Genomic DNA, 15,752 nt, shown 5'->3' on the forward strand with positions numbered 1-15,752 from the left:
CTGCTCTTGGATATGGAGTTTCTAGAGCAGTGTTGGCTGGGGGATTCTGGGAGTTGAAGTCCACCCATCTTCAAGCTTCCAAGCTTGAGAAATACTGTTCTAGAGGGATGCGATATGGAGGCCAACCTCGGTGGCCTCCATGAACATTGAAGAAGGCACTTCAGCCACCGTCAGCTCTGGGGCTGCCAGTCTGCCTCCACAGCTATGCTCGGACGGCTGGGCCTCACGTGGGCAGCGTCCAGCTGCTGCATTCTGCACTCCCAGCCAGAAAGGCCAAAGCGAAGCTCTGGGCCACAGTGTGTCTTGTGATGATCTTAGAGAGCCCTTTGTCATTTGTTTCCTAATTTGGTCACAGAATTAAGTCCAGCTGTCTTGCTTAACCCCTTTCTTCAGAGGGGAACATTGTGGAGCAGAAGGAGGAAGTGATAGCTCGGGGAGGACCTGAAATTCGGTGTTGCTTCCTTTGCACTTAGAGTTTAACTCTTAAGTGTGAGTGTGTGTGTATATATGTGTGTGTCTCCTTTGTAAGCAAGAATAGAATAGAATAGAATAGAATAGAATAGAATAGAATAGAATAGAATAGAATAGAATAGAATAGAATAGAATAGAATAGAAGAATAAGAGAGGAGAGGAGAGGAGAGGAGAGAAGTTTTTTATTGGCCAAGTGTGATGGACACACAAGGAATTTGTCTTTGGTGCATATCCTCTCAGTGTACATAAAAAGAAAATATACATTCGTCAAGAAATATAAGATACAACACTTAATGACAGTCATAGGGTACAAATAAGCAATCGAATCATACTAGGAAACAATATAAATCATAAGGATACACCAACAAGTTACAGCCATGCAGTCACAAGTGGGAGGAGATGGGTGATAGGAACGATGAGAAGATTAATAGTAGTGCAGACTTAGTAACTAGTTTGACAGTGTTGAGGGAATTATTTGTTTAGCAGAGTGAGGGCGTTCGGGAAAAAACTGTCCTTGTATCTAGTTGTTCTGGTGTGCAGTGCTCTATAGCGTCGTTTTGAGGGTAGGAGTTGAAACAGTTGATGTCCAGGATGCGAGGGGTCTGTAGATATTTTCACAGCCCTCTTTTTGACTCGTGCAGTATACACACCCTCAATGGAAGGCAGGTTGGTAGCCATTGTTTTCTCTGCAGTTCTAATGATCCTCTGAAGTCTGTGTCTGTCTTGGTGGGTTGCAGAGCCAAACCAGACAGTTATAGAGGTGCAGATGACAGGGTCTACCAATAGAGAGAGGGGCGCTTGGAAGCTTCTGAAGAACATCAACGCATCTTGTTCAGGTGTCTTTATGAGTTGGAGGTAGAAAGAGAGAAGATTAGGATTGGACGAAGCCTGCACCTTGGAGTCTGTGTATTCTCCAGAGATAAACTAGATAGTCCCAACTACAAGAATTAAAGGAAAGAGGGTGGAGATAGAGGGTCTCTGAGCTTGCTTGTTTTCTTGCAAACGTTTCATGACCCAACTAGGCAACATCATCAGTGCTGCTGCTTGGGTCATGAAACGTCTACAAGAAAAACCACCAAGCTCAGAGAGCACCAAGGATCTCTCATGTCAACCCCGAGCTACGAATATTCTCCTTTTGGAGAGGACAGAGTTAGTTGGGGGAAAAAATGGTGTTATCAAGGACTTTGTTTGAGCTAAAGTTGAATATGCAAGTAGATCTGATTGGTTCTGCAGCAATTGATAAGAACCTGGTGGCGCAGTGGACTAAACTACTGTTAAAGTAGTATTTAGCTTCCAGCTGCCTGCAATTTCTGCAAGTTCGAATCTCACCAGGCTCAAGGTTGACTCAGCCTTCCATCCTTCCGAGGTAGGTAAAATGAGGACCCGGATTGTGGGGGCAATAAGATGACTTTGTATAAATATACAAAAGTATGAAGGCTATTGCTTAACGCATTGTAAGCCGCTCTGAGTCTCCAGAGAAGGGCGGCATATAAATCAAACTAATAAATAAATAAATTGTAAGACAACTTTTGGGGAGCCTTCAGAACCAGCCCTAGATGAACGAGGTATCCCCGATTATAATCTCCAACTGGCCCTCAAGGCATTCAGCAACTGTTTACAGTTATAACGTAAGATTTAATGAATAAATTCACAGCGGCTTAGCTAACATGCCCCACGGAACCATAAATCATGGCTTAACAAGCCACAGTAGTTAAAAATTACAGAACTCTCAAGCCAAGGCCGCTTGATGTTGTGAACCCGAGCAGTACATCAACCAAGCCCTCTGGTTATCATTTCCTTGCGTGACGATCCCCTCGCCAATTAAATATCTTGACGTTTGATCTTTTAAAAAAAAAACCTCTTGTGGTCTGAGATGGAGGTCCTTTCCATGTTTCCGCGTATTCTTCCCCCCGTTCATAGAAGCCAAGATTCGAAGAACGTATGTTCCATCCTGCTTTTCTGGTTCACATCTGCAGACAGATGGCTACGAATAAGAGCCTTCTTACGGAAGCAATTTTTCAGGGAGCCATTGTTCCTTCAGGACCTCAAGAGAGCTGTTGACCATCTTTAGAAGCTCTTAAATGCTGGTGTTGCTTGATGGACCGAGAGCAGGGATGAAATGCTACCGGTTCGCACCGGTTCGGGAGAACCGGTAGTAAAAAAAAACGCTACCAGTTCATTGGAACTGGTATTTCCGACGATCAGCTGTGCCGCACGATTTACATTCGCTGCTTTCTAGCGAATCTAAATTGCGCGCACAGCTGTTACACACACACACACACACACACACACACACACACACACACACTGTTCTATGGTAGCGCCTGCGGTGGGCATGCATGTGTTTGGCGTGCAGTGTGCGTGCAGTGTGCCTTTGGTGTGTACCGTGCTTGCGCATGCAAAGCACGTGTTTGGTGTGCAGCACATTTGCACATGCAGCGAACCGGTGGCAAAACTCGGAGGATTTTCACCGCTGACCGAGAGGCCTTAATTTCGCCATTCCTTACACGGCTCTTCCGTTATTTTCTTGGGCTGGCTTATGTTTTAGTGAGAGCGCTGGGGTTGCTTGCTCTCTTTCCCCGACCAAGAGCAGTTTTAAAACGTCAGCGTGATGGCTGGACTTGATGCGCCGCCATCAATAATGCAGGAGGAGTTTTAAGCGGAACGGTTAACAAAGTTGGGGGATTCAAGGTTAAACCGCCCTCGTGTTTGGCTGGAAGGAGAGGCCATCTTGGGAGCTGGCTGGCTCTTGTTCTTTTTTCTTCTAACAGAGGTGCCAAAGGCCAGCTCAAGGTCTTTGCCTCTCTCGAATAAAATATTTATTTATTTATTTATTTATTATTTATTTATTTATTTATTATTGAATTTCTATACCACCCTTCTCCCTGAGGACTCAGGGCGGTGTACAGCCAGAATTAAAAAACATGCAGGACAAATATTAAAAAACAATTAAAAGATATATAAATTTGGCCCAATTAAAACTCACTACCAATTAAAACGTTTAAAACATTTAAAAACATTTAAGAATTTCTTCTTAAGCCAGCCCGGCTTGCTTGAAAAAATGGGTTTTAAGGGCACGACGGAAGGCACTGAGGTCCTGGATTCTCCTTATCTCTGGGGGGAGCTGATTCCAGAGGGTAGGTGCCCCCACAGAGAAGGCTCTCCCCCTGGGGGTCACCAGCCTACACTGTTTGGCTGATGGCACCCTGAGGAGGCCCTCTCTGTGGGAGCGCACAGGTCGATGGGAGGCCGTCGGTAGCAGCAGGCGGTCTCGAAGATAGCTAGGCCCTATGCCATGGAGCGCTTTGAAGGTGATAACCAGCACCTTGAAGCGCACCCGGAAGACCACCAGGAGCCAGTGCAGCTCGCGCAGGAGCGGTGTTACATGGCGAAATAAAATAAAATAATGGCGAAGGAACCGGGTCTTTTCTCTTGACCAGTGATGGCGCTTTCATTTTCACTCCGTTCTCTTAGTGCCTGCTTCTTTTGCAAAATCCTGAATTGAAAACCCTCAAAAGGGGAGAACTTTTGTAGCTCAGGGTTGAAACGAGGAGTCCTTGGTGCTCTCTGAGCTTGCTTGTTTTCTTGCAGACGTTGCGTTATCCAACTAGGGAACGTTATCAGTGCTAGGAAGGAGTGGGTTGTGTGGGGTCGAGTGGTGGAGAAAGGAAGGAGGAGAACAAGGAGAAGGACTACGGGGTCCTTGGTTCTCCCTGAGAACCTTGGTGGTTTTCTTCAGACGTTTCATGACCCAGCTAGGGAACATCATCAGTGTTGGGGGCGGGGGAGGTTGGGAAAGGAAGAAGAGGAGGAATAATTGTTGATTGGGTGTTGGTGACCTATTCCTTGTGCTGCCAAGCCCTCAGGTCCTAAGTACCTGATCAGCTGGTGGTAAGTCAACACTCCTGTTGACTGACAAGGGACCCATTTCCCAAGTTTTTAATCATTTCCCTGGCTGTTTTTGTGCCTGCTCGGCCAACAATCTTAGTAAACTGCAAAACTGAACATATGTATCGGCCATCAACATCCCAATCCACAACTAAAAAGCCACACGCAACCAGGCACCATATAAATTACTACGCATAGATTAGCCCAAAGCTCACACATTCTGGTGAGAGAGAAATTCCCTGTGGATGGGCTCCAGGACGAGTCCGAAAGCTCGGAAAACTAAAACATCCGGTCCCAGTGACCGACCCAGGTTCAATCCTGCAAGGAATTGCATCTTTTTAAGACAACGTTTTAAATATAAACGCTCGCTCTTCAGCGCCTTTCTTAAGGAACGGAAAATCCTAATTCCTTTCAGCTCGCAGTGGTTTTCCGTTTCATGGTTAAGCTCTACGATGGCATTTATTTTATTTAAAATATTTATCGTCTGTCCGGGACACCGAGCCAGTTTTTGTTTTGTTTTTTCAGTCAGCGCCCCTCCAAAAATTGGATAAAGGGAAAGAAAAATTCGCTTGAATTCAGCCCAACATTAGATCCATTGGCTCTGGATCAGTAGTCCTTGGATTTTTTAATTAAACTAACCGTTTAATTGCCTGGGGGGGGGAATAATTGGAAACCGCATGATCTGGAGAATCCAGCGTTTGATTATAACGTATTAAATAAAGGTAAAAAAAAAAAAAGTAAACCAATTAAGCCCTTAATTTAAACACACGCTTGTAGTAATAGAGATGGAGGGGCACTCAAGGGAAGGAAGGTTTGGCGAGATTGGGGATGGTTATGTCCTTACACAAGGGCGAGAAACCAGGGGTGAAATGCTATTATTTATTTATTTATTTATTTATTTATTTATTTAGTTAGTTAGTTAGTTAGTTAGTTAGTTAGTTAGTTAGTTAGTTATTGGTTCGATTTGTATGCCGCCCTTCTCCGGAGACTCAGGGCGGCTTACAATGCGTTAAGCAATAGCCTTCATACTTTTGTATATACCTGCTTAGTAGGGCTTTTGGCCCCCCCAAGCGGTGTTCTTTTTTATACAAAGTCAGCTTATTTTACCTACCTTAGAAAGGATGGAAGGCTGAGTCAACCTTGCGCCTGGTGAGATTCGAACTCGCAGTAATTGCAGGCAGCTGGCAGCTAAGTGCTACTTAACAGCACTTTAGTCCGCTGCGCCACCAAGGCTCCCTAGCATATGTAGTTGAACTAAATGTTCTGTTTTCTTCTGAAACTTTTCTTTTCTTGGATTATAACCATGGTTCTCGAAAAGCTCAATAAATCGTGTGCCGGCGGGTGTCGCACATTGGCGGTTGTGACGCATATTTTGAATGACAGGGAGCCGCAGCAGAGGGTTGAAAGAGCCACACACAGCTCCAGAGCTGCAGGTTGCTGACCCCTGTTCTAGGTAATCCCAGACGTTTTCCCTGCAGGGATGAAGGTAGGAGGGGGGGAAAAATTAGAACTGCTTCCTTTTCTAATCTAGTTTTTTTGAGTTTCAAGAGGCATACGGCCCTCTAGAGGAGAAACTGCACTTTCAGGTTTCTGCAGTGGTTGTAAAGACCAGGGACGGCCAGCAGGAGGCTCCAAAACCCTAGATTTTGAAAATTTGTGTTACCAGTTCTCGCCAAACACCCCTCACCTCCCAATAGTTGGAGTAACATGGCTTTTGCAGAGAATGTGCGTCCTGCTGCTCTAAAGAAAAAAAATGTAGCTCGCCTGTTTTTGTCCTTCAGGGGAACAAAAGATTGGTCACTCCCTTCCAACATCTGGCGATGTTTTCAGAAAGACACAGCTGGTCCGAAGGGTCAAAATAGACTCAGCCAAGTTCTTCCAAGGTCGCTTTTCAAATAAGCGATCCACAACGGGCAATTATTCTCTGGGGTGGGGTGGGGGGTGATGACCTTCCTCGTTGGGCAGGTGTTGTTGTCACAATTGTGAGATTTCAGGGCTGAGAAGCCAACCTCCAAAAAAGTTTGGAACTCTGCTGAGAAATATTCTCTTAATTTCCTAACACTGTATGGGAAATATGCACTGTTTTTTGTTTTTTTAATTTGATTTATATGCCGCCCTTCTCCGGAGACTCAGGGCGGCTTACAATGCGCTAAGCAATAGCCTTCATACTTCTGTATATTTATACAAAGTCATCTTATTGCCCCCACAAACTGGGTCCTCAATTTACCTACCTTAGAAAGGATGGAAGGCTGAGTCAACCTTGAGCCTTGGAGAGATTCGAACCAGCAGTAATTGTAGGCAGCTGGTTTTAATAACAGGCTGCTTAGACCACTGTGCTATAAAGGCTCTTGATAGCTGTGTTGTTAGAGCAGCATTCTTTTTTTCTTCTGAATTTTGTGCCTGATCCTTCCGGCCCTTTGGAGAACGAGATCCAGCTGTATTCCAATCAATAAAATAGAATAACAGTTGGGAGGGACCTCGTAGGTCATTTAGTCCAACCCCCTCCCCCCCCCAAGCAGGAGACCCTACACCATTTCTGACCGATGGCAGCCCAGTCTTTTCTTGAAAGCCTCCAGTGATGAAGCTCCCACAACTTCCAAAGGCAACTTCTGTTCCTTCGGTTGATTGTTCTCACTGTCAGGAAATTTCTTCTTATTTCCAGATTGAATCTCTCCTTGCTTTGGATTGCCTTTGTGATTTTTAATTTTATAGCAATAAGTCTGTTAAAAGTTCTTCACAGCTGGGCTGTAGGATTTGGGGTGTTTTTTGGGGGGCGCTGGGGTTTTTCTTCTTCTTACATAACATTTAACGAGAAGTTTCATGCTGTCTCTTAAGTTGCTTCTTGTCAAACTCTGGGGTATTTTATGGACAGCTTTTTTTAAACTCCAGTATTTAATATCGCAAACGGTGCCTTCATATGCAATCCACAGTGGTGTGTTAGCTCAGTTTTCACATCCGTTGTGGTTTGCCGGCTTGAATTGAGCGCAGCTTTCTATCTGTCTCCGTTCCTCCGTGTCTGTTGAGTATAATATTACCTTACGTTCACACGCTCTGATCTTTCCCGATGAAAGATAACAAATGCAAAGATTTATTCCAAGAAAACAGGAGCAGAAGAAAGAAAACGGGTGGCAAAACACAGATATCCTTCCTCAAATAGTTTGGCTGTTCGGGGCCACATTTTTTCCCTTAGTTTGTTTTTATTTATTTATTTATTCATTTTATTCAGCGTACGACGAGAGCGGGACAAAAGAGAAGGAAGTTTTACTTGTACGGTTTTACTTTTTTTAGCTTGCTTTTCACCTTCAATCTCTGAGGTTGATAAGGATCTAATGAAGGCGATTTCCAACAGAAACGAAATTAAATATATTCTCTTCTTTGGAAAGAGGGAGGGGGAAATATGGTACAGGCTGGAAAGGGTGCGAGTTTGGTGGGAGCCAGCACTACTTCAACCCCGTGGAAATGTTCCATTTCTTGATAACTACGTCTAAAAATTTCTCTTTCTGTCTTTGAATGTCGTAGGCTGGAGAGAAGTTTCCTAAGAGGGTTTTGAAGTAGGCCGTGTCCAGATTTAGAACTGGGGACTAACTCAACTCTCATTTTCTTTTTCTTTTTGGTTTTCACAGAGCGTATTGTGGTTGATTTCAACACACTCTGTTAAACGTTTATGGTTTGGTGCGAGGTGCGCGTGTGTGAAAACACTGCCAGTAATTCTTGTACCTCCCTCCCCACACACAATCGCTCCATGCTGGCCGAGAATTATGGGAGCTGCAGTCCTAAAGGACAGGCAGTCTTCAACGTATGGCCACAACGGAGCCCAAAATATCCATTGCAAAGTGAAACATTCTTTAAGTGAGTTTTGCCTCATTTTACAACTTTCCTGGCCACCGTCGTGAAGCGTAGCATCGCAGCTGATCAATGAGTCACCCGGTTGTTAAGTGAATCTGGCTTCCCCTTGTGAGAAGGTCACAAAACCTGACCTTAGGACACAACAACGGTCATAAATGTGAACCAATTGCCCAGCCTCTGAATTTTTGGTCGTGTGGTTTCTGCAAAGGTCATATCTGTGAAAAACGGACATAAGTCACATATTTTAGCGCCATTGTAACTTTGAATGGTCACTGAACGAACCGTTGTAGGTCAAGGACTATTTGTATCTGGAGGACCTCAGCTTGGGAAAAACCCGAACGAAGGAATGCATCTGTCAAGTAATAAATCCATTTCGAGCGACACTCCAAGGCAATTAGATTCCTCAAAGAAGAAGCTTTATTAGAAAATACCATATTGGCACTTACCTGGTGAAAAACCCACTCTGAAAAGTCCCACGGGTTTTCACCTAATTAAAAGTAAAAGTTTTTCCCCTCAACCCCAAACAATCAGACACATGGCCCAAGAAAGGCAGCATCCGCTGGTCTGGTGACATCACTCCTCCTTTCTCCGCCCAGGTGTGAGAACGACCTTGGTTCCCAAGAGAAAGTGTTTTGTTTTGACTAGCTATATCTAATCCCGTCTCCCTATCCCTCAGCTCCAGTGTGGCAGCACCGAAGCTCCAAGATGGCTTCGGCCGAGTCAGCTTCAGGGTTGACGGCATCGATTGTCCAAGGCGGAAGTAGAATTAGGGAGGGAAGGAAACGGAGGCAGGAGACCAGAGATGGGATTTAGCCGGTTCGTACTGGTTCATACGAACCGGTAGCGGAGATCATGGGTGGGCCTGCCCACCTGCCCCGGCTCTATGCCGTCCTATTTAGGCACGTTTTCAAGGCCAGGCACATGTGTGGAAGGCTGGGCACATGTGCAGAAGGCGTGCGAAGAGTGCGTGCATGCGACGAACTGGTGGTAACAATACCCACCGCTGCAGGAGACACCCCCCCCCTCAAATTCTTTTCACAGGAGTGTTCAAGCCATGTCTCTACTTCTCAATATGTCCTGAAGGAACGCAAGAAAAAGGGGGGGGATAATGACCCTTGGACCCCCAAATTTGAGTCTGCAGGCGTATAATTATTGAATCTATTTTATCTAGCAGAGCTGTTTCTTATCCTTGCTTTCTCTGGAATAACTCCTCGTGTCAATAATTGGATTATCGATATGCTCAGCTGAGGATGGAGCTTGAGAACTAGCAGATTGCATCTGTTCTCTCTCTCTCTCTCTCTGTCTCTGTGTCCTAGTTTATAATTCCGTCGTAAATATTATGACTTGGACCATTAATCGTTGACAGGTTCCCATCGCCAGATCTCCATCAACCCTTAGTGGGGGCTGGAGACACACACTGATGGAGATCCCTGCTGGTTTTTCTCTTGCTTTCTCAAGCCTCTTCATTGGCCAACTCTCTTCTGTGTACACATAGTCCTCGACTTACGGCCATCCATTTAGTGACCGTTCAATGGCACTGAAAAAATGACTTTTTACACTTACGACTTTTGAAGTATCCCCACAATCATCATCATCTTCTTTTAACGACCCCCATAATCCCTTGCGGCGTGGGCAACTGAATGGAGCCAGCAGAGTGTTTACTGGCCGGATGCCCTTCCCTGTCGCCAATGCGGAGTTTTGTTCAGCAGCTACATTCTCATCCTGCCCAGACAGAGAAATATCCGCCTCTACTTAGGATTGAGCTCACAGCCTCCTGATGGTGAGGTGAGAGCTCCGCCTCTAGGCCACCGCACCCCTTGCAGCATCCCCATGACCACTTGATCAAAATTCAGACCCTTGGCCACTGGCTCATATTTACGACGGTCGCCGTATCCTGGGGTCACGCAAATCCCCTTTTGCAACCTTCTGGCAAGCAAAAGTCAGTGGGAAATCCAGGTTCATTTAACGACCGTGTGACTGACTTAACAACCGCAGTGACTCGTTTAGCCACGGTGGCTCAGGAAGGTCCTAAAATGGGGTAAAACTCAAATGCTTCACTTAGCAACGTACATTTGGGGCTCAATTGCCGTCGTAAATCAAGGACCACCTGTAGTTGAAGGGTATCTTTTGTTCTTGGGGGAAAAGATGACCAAGCGAGGTCTGCGGAGATCTGCGCTTTTGAAATTAACCTTAATCTGCCCTGTTTCCCTGAAAATAAGACCTCCCTGGATAATAATCGGGCTTTTGAGTCCATGCGCTAAAATAAGCCCCCCCCCCAAAAAATAAGCCCTCCCCCAAAATATTTAAATGCATGCACAACCGGTCCCCGCCATTTCCTCTGGTTAGGGTTAGGGAGACAGAGCTGGAAATCAGGTAAGAGGGCAAGAGGAGCCCCATCTCCCTCCACGCCTCCCAAAATAATAACACCTCCTGTCTATCTATCTATCATCTCTCATATCTATCTATCATCTCTCTCTAATTGCTCTAATCTGTCACTTATCTATCTATCTATCTATCTATCTATCTATCTATCTATCTATCTATCTCTCTGATCTATATCTATCTATCATCTCTCTATCTCTAATTGCTCTAATCTGTCATCTATCTATCTATCTATCTATCATCTATCTATCTCTAATTGCTCTAATCTGTCACTTATCTATCTATCTGTCTATCCATCCATCCATCCATCCATCCATCATCTATAACTACCCCTCTATCCATCCATCCATCCATCCATCATCTATAACTATCTATCCCTCTATCTATCCATCTACCCTGTTTCCCCCAAAATAAGACATCCCCTGATAATAAGCCCAATTGGGCTTTTGAGTCCATGGCAATAAGGCCAAGCACTTATTTCAGCGTTCAAAAATATATATATATAAGACAGGGTCTTATTTTCAGGGAAATACGGTATTTCTATACCTCCTCCATGCCCCAAGAATGCAATGCTTCTAAATTCTCACAATCTGGAATTGTGATGCAAGACTTAGCATTATCCTTTGCCACTTCCTCTTTTTTTTTTTGTTCCATATTCCTCTTTGTTTTTCTGTCTGCCTTCACCTGGTCTTCTGGTCGATCTGAATCTTTTTTTTCTCCAACCTGATGCCCTATTGTGGGGGTGTAGAGAAAGCATCTTCCAATGTCTGGTGCCAACCCATCCGGAGGTCACTCTGTTGGAGAATGCCCGGCTCAGATGCTCAGAGGATTGTTTTGCTACAGGCCCCCCCTGCCGCACGCTTCAAAACGCAGCTTTTTCTTCTTCCCTTGCACAACCCCTCTCCATGGCCGTAAATAACTTCATTGCACAACCTACAACTTCTGCAGCAGAGTCATAACAGAGACTCGTGCAAATAAACATGGAAATTTCCCCTGGGTGTTGAAACCTTCCTGTGTGTTTGTTTTGCGGGGATCGCTTCGTCCCATCCAAGAGAAAACAAAAATAAAACAAAATAATAGTTTAAAGACCTGCACGGATCCTGGTCATTTAGTTTTTCCTTTGGGACATTTAAATCCATTAAGCGATTTGCTTGATGGGAAATGACAGAGCACCGACAAATTTGTTGGGGGTTTTTTTGAGAGAAGAGAAATGGATAGTATAGAATACAGAATAACAGAGTTGGAAGGGACCTTGGAGGTCTTCTAGTCCAACCCCCTGCTTAGGCAGGAAACCCTACACCACTTCAGGCAAATGGTTATCCAACATCTTCTTAAAAACTTCCAGTGTTGGAGCATTCACAACTTCTGGTGGCAAGTTGTTCCACTGGTGAATTGTTCTCACTGCCAGGAAATTTCTCCTTACTTCTAGGTTGCTTCTCTCCTTGATTAGTTTCCACCCTTTGCTGCTTGTCCTGCCTTAAGGTACTATGGAGAATAGTTTGACTCCTCCTTATTTGGGGCAGCCCCTCAAATATTAGAAGACTGCTATCATGTCACCCCAGTCCTTTGTTTCATTAGAAAAATAGATAGAGGGATGGATGGATGGATGGATAGGTAGGTAGGTAGGTAGGTAGGTAGGTAGGTAGATAGATAGATAGATAGATAGATAGATAGATAGATAGATAGATAGATAGATAGATGATAGATCGATCGATCAGAGAGATAGATAGATATGAGAGATGATAGATAGATAGATGATAGATAGATAGATAGATAGATAGATAGATAGATAGATAGATAGATAGATCAGAGAGATGAGTGACAGATTAGAGCAATTAGAGATAGAGAGATGATAGATAGATATGAGACATGATAGATAGATAGATAGATAGATAGATAGATAGATAGATATGAGATGATAGATAGATAGATAGATAGATAGATAGATAGATAGATAGATAGATAGATCAGAGCGATAGATGAGTGACAGATTAGAGCAATTAGAGAGATGATAGATATGAGAGATGATAGATAGATAGATAGATAAATAGATAGATCAGAGCGATAGATGAGTGACAGATTAGAGCAATTAGAGAGATGATAGATATGAGATGATAGATAGATAGATAGATAGATAGATAGATAGATCAGAGCGATAGATGAGTGACAGATTAGAGCAATTAGAGAGATGATAGATAGATATGAGAGATGATAGATATGAGATGATAGATAGATAGATAGATAGATAGATAGATAGATAGATAGATAGATAGATAGATCAGAGCGATAGATGAGTGACAGATTAGAGCAATTAGAGAGATGATAGATAGATATGAGAAATGATAGATAGACAGACAGGCAGGCAGGCAGACAGATGATTAATATATTCAGAGAGATGACAGACAGAGACTTCAGGCTCAGTGCCCACCCTCTGCTCTCTCCATTGCGCAGAGCTTCATAGTTTTGACTCAAATACCTTTGATGCTTTGCAAGGAGCAGTGTAGCTAATCCTTCTGGATCGCTTGCTGATGGAAACCATCCAGCCTCCATAGCTTCGTGACTCATGTCAACATTTACATTTTCCCAGAGCAGTTAAAAGTTGGCTTGGCAGTCTTCTTCCTCCACTCTGCAGCTGTTGACAACCTGTTTCATCCTTTGTATCACCCTACATGCAGGCTTAGCCTGGTTCTTGGGCGGGATGGAGTCCAGCATCCTGCCTGGGGTTTCCTCTGAGCCACAAGATGGCAATATTAGCTGCTGAATGAGTTCATCCTTTGGAGGGCCCTTTTCCTAAGAGTAAGGAAGAGAGCTTAAATGGATGGTAGAGGACAGGAAGGCCTGGAGGAACGTTGTCTACGGGGTTGCGATGGGTCGGACACGACTTCGCAACTAACAACAACAAGAGCCTGGATAGCTCTGCAGACAGAAGCACTGTAATTTAACACCAGCTGTCTGCAATTAAAGTAAGATTGAATCTCACCAGGCTCAAGGTTGACTCAGCCTTCCATCCTTTCTAAGGTAGGTAAATTGAGGACCCAGTTTGTGGGGGCAATAAGCTGACTTTGTATAAATATACAAAAGGATGAAGGCTATTGCTTAACACACTGTAAGCCGCCCTGAGTCTCCGGAGAAGGGCGGCATATAAATCAAAATAAGATAAAAATAAATAAATAAAAGGAAGAGAGGTTCTCCTGAAGTTCTGGAGATGGTTATCTTCAGAGAGAGGAACACCAGCGTCTGCCTCTTCCAGAATCCATAGGTCGAAATGCATCGATTGCTTGAGATCTCTGGTGAGCAAAGCCATACGATGTAGGGCAGTTGGCGCTGGCTGAAAGCAAAGCTGGAGAGAGGGGGAAAAAGGTCGTATTTTGTTTAAAAACCACAGTACTGAGATTTAACAGATTAACAGAGTTGGAAGGGGCCTTGTAGGGCATCTAGTACAGGGGTCTGCAACCTTAAACACTCAAAGAGCCATTTGGACCCATTTCACACAGAAAAGAAAACACTGGGAGCCACAAAAACCCTTCCCGTGCCTGACTATTTCTTGAGCGGCCACAAAACTAGAAGATGTAGTTGAATTAAACGTTCTGTTTTCTTCTGAAACTTTTCTTTTCTTGGATTTATCCATGGTTGGCCTACCGGGGGTTGAAAAGCTCAATAAATTGCGTGCCGGCGGGTGTCGCACATTGGCGGTTGTGATGCATATTTTGAGCGACGGAGCCGCAGCAGAGGGGTGAAAGAGCCACATGCAGCTCCAGAGCCGCAGGTTGCTGACCTCTGTCCTAGGGCAACTCCCCACCCAAGCAGGAGACCCTACACCATTTCTGACAGAGGGCAGTCCAGTCTCTTCTTGAAAGCTTCCAGTGTTGAAGCTCCCACAACTTCCAAAGTCAACTTCTGTTCCATGGGTTGATTGTTCTCACTGTCAGGAAATTCCTCCTTATTTCCAAGTTAAATCTCTCCTTGTTCAGTTTCCATCCATTGTTCCTTGTCTGGCTTTCGGGTGCTGTAGAAAATAGCTTGACCCCCTCCTCTCTGTGGCAACCCTTCCAATATTGGAAGACTTCTATCTTGTCTCCCCTGGTCCTTCTCTTCACTAGACTAGCCAGGCCCAGTTCCTGCCACCGTTCATCGTATGTTTTAGCCTCCAGTCCCCTCATCATCCTGGTTGCTCTTCTCTGCACTCTTTCTAGAGTCTCCACACCTTTTTTATAGTGTGAATAGAATAGAATAGAATAGAATAGAATAGAATAGAATAGAATAGAATAGAATAGAATAGAATAGAATAGAATAGAATAGAATAGAGAATATAGAATATAGAATATAGAATAGAATAGAATAGAATAGAGAATAGAATATAGAATATATTATATAGAATATAGAATATAGAATAGAATAGAATAGAATAGAACATAGAATATAGAATATAGAATAGAAGAATAGAATAGAATAAAATAGATTATAGAATATAGAATAGAATATAGAATAGAATAGAATAGAATAGAATAGAATAGAATAGAATAGAATAGAATAGAATATAGAATAGAAGACTAGACTAGACTAGACTAGACTAGACTAGACTAGAATAGAATAGAATAGAATAGAATAGAATAGAATAGAATAGAATAGAATAGAATAGAATAGAATTCTTTATTGGCCAAGTGTGATTGGACACACAAGGAATTTGTCTTGCTGCATATGCTCTCGGAGTACATAAAATAAAAGATACGTTCATCAAGTTTGGTGGTGACCAAAACTGGATGCAGTACTCTAGGTGTGGTCTTACTAGAGCTTTGTAGAGTGGTATTAGTACCTTGTCCAGAGAGGAATGGATAAACTCTTAGAATTTTTTATGAAAGACACTCTTGAGATTTCGGAGAGAGGTTTGCCACGGAGAAGAACTTAAAACAGTCACTAAATGAATGATCATATGTCGAGGACTGACTGTAACTCCAGAACTTTTGCTCGGTGCAGGATTCATTACAGCATCCCTGAGTGGTAACCTGGATTTTGGTGGGTCCCCCTTGCTTGTTTAACGTCCCTGCCTTCTTTTCCAGGAAACCTGCAGAAAATGCCAAGGCCTCTGGAAGGAACACATGAATCTCACTTGTGAACAGCTGGCTGAAAAGGACGACATTAAATACAGAACATCCATGTAAGTATCT

At 43.8% G+C, this 15,752-nt stretch overlaps 1 protein-coding gene across 3 annotated transcripts in view; it reads left to right on the forward strand.

Moving 5' to 3' along the window:
* The window catches only part of RNF216 (ring finger protein 216), a 72,454-nt gene that overhangs the window by 39,675 nt on the left and 17,027 nt on the right, over positions 1–15,752 (forward strand). For all 3 annotated transcript variants that reach the window (XM_070954879.1, XM_070954880.1, XM_070954881.1), the window contains one exon: positions 15,645–15,742. In XM_070954879.1, the coding sequence (XP_070810980.1) occupies positions 15,645–15,742 (98 nt within the window). The remainder of the gene's footprint in view (positions 1–15,644; positions 15,743–15,752) is intronic.

This window comes from Pituophis catenifer, unplaced genomic scaffold (genome assembly GCF_029215685.1).
Source record: "Pituophis catenifer annectens isolate HBS135680 unplaced genomic scaffold, rPitCat1.0.hap2 SCAF_16, whole genome shotgun sequence".
NCBI classification, from domain to species: Eukaryota; Metazoa; Chordata; class Lepidosauria; order Squamata; family Colubridae; genus Pituophis; species Pituophis catenifer.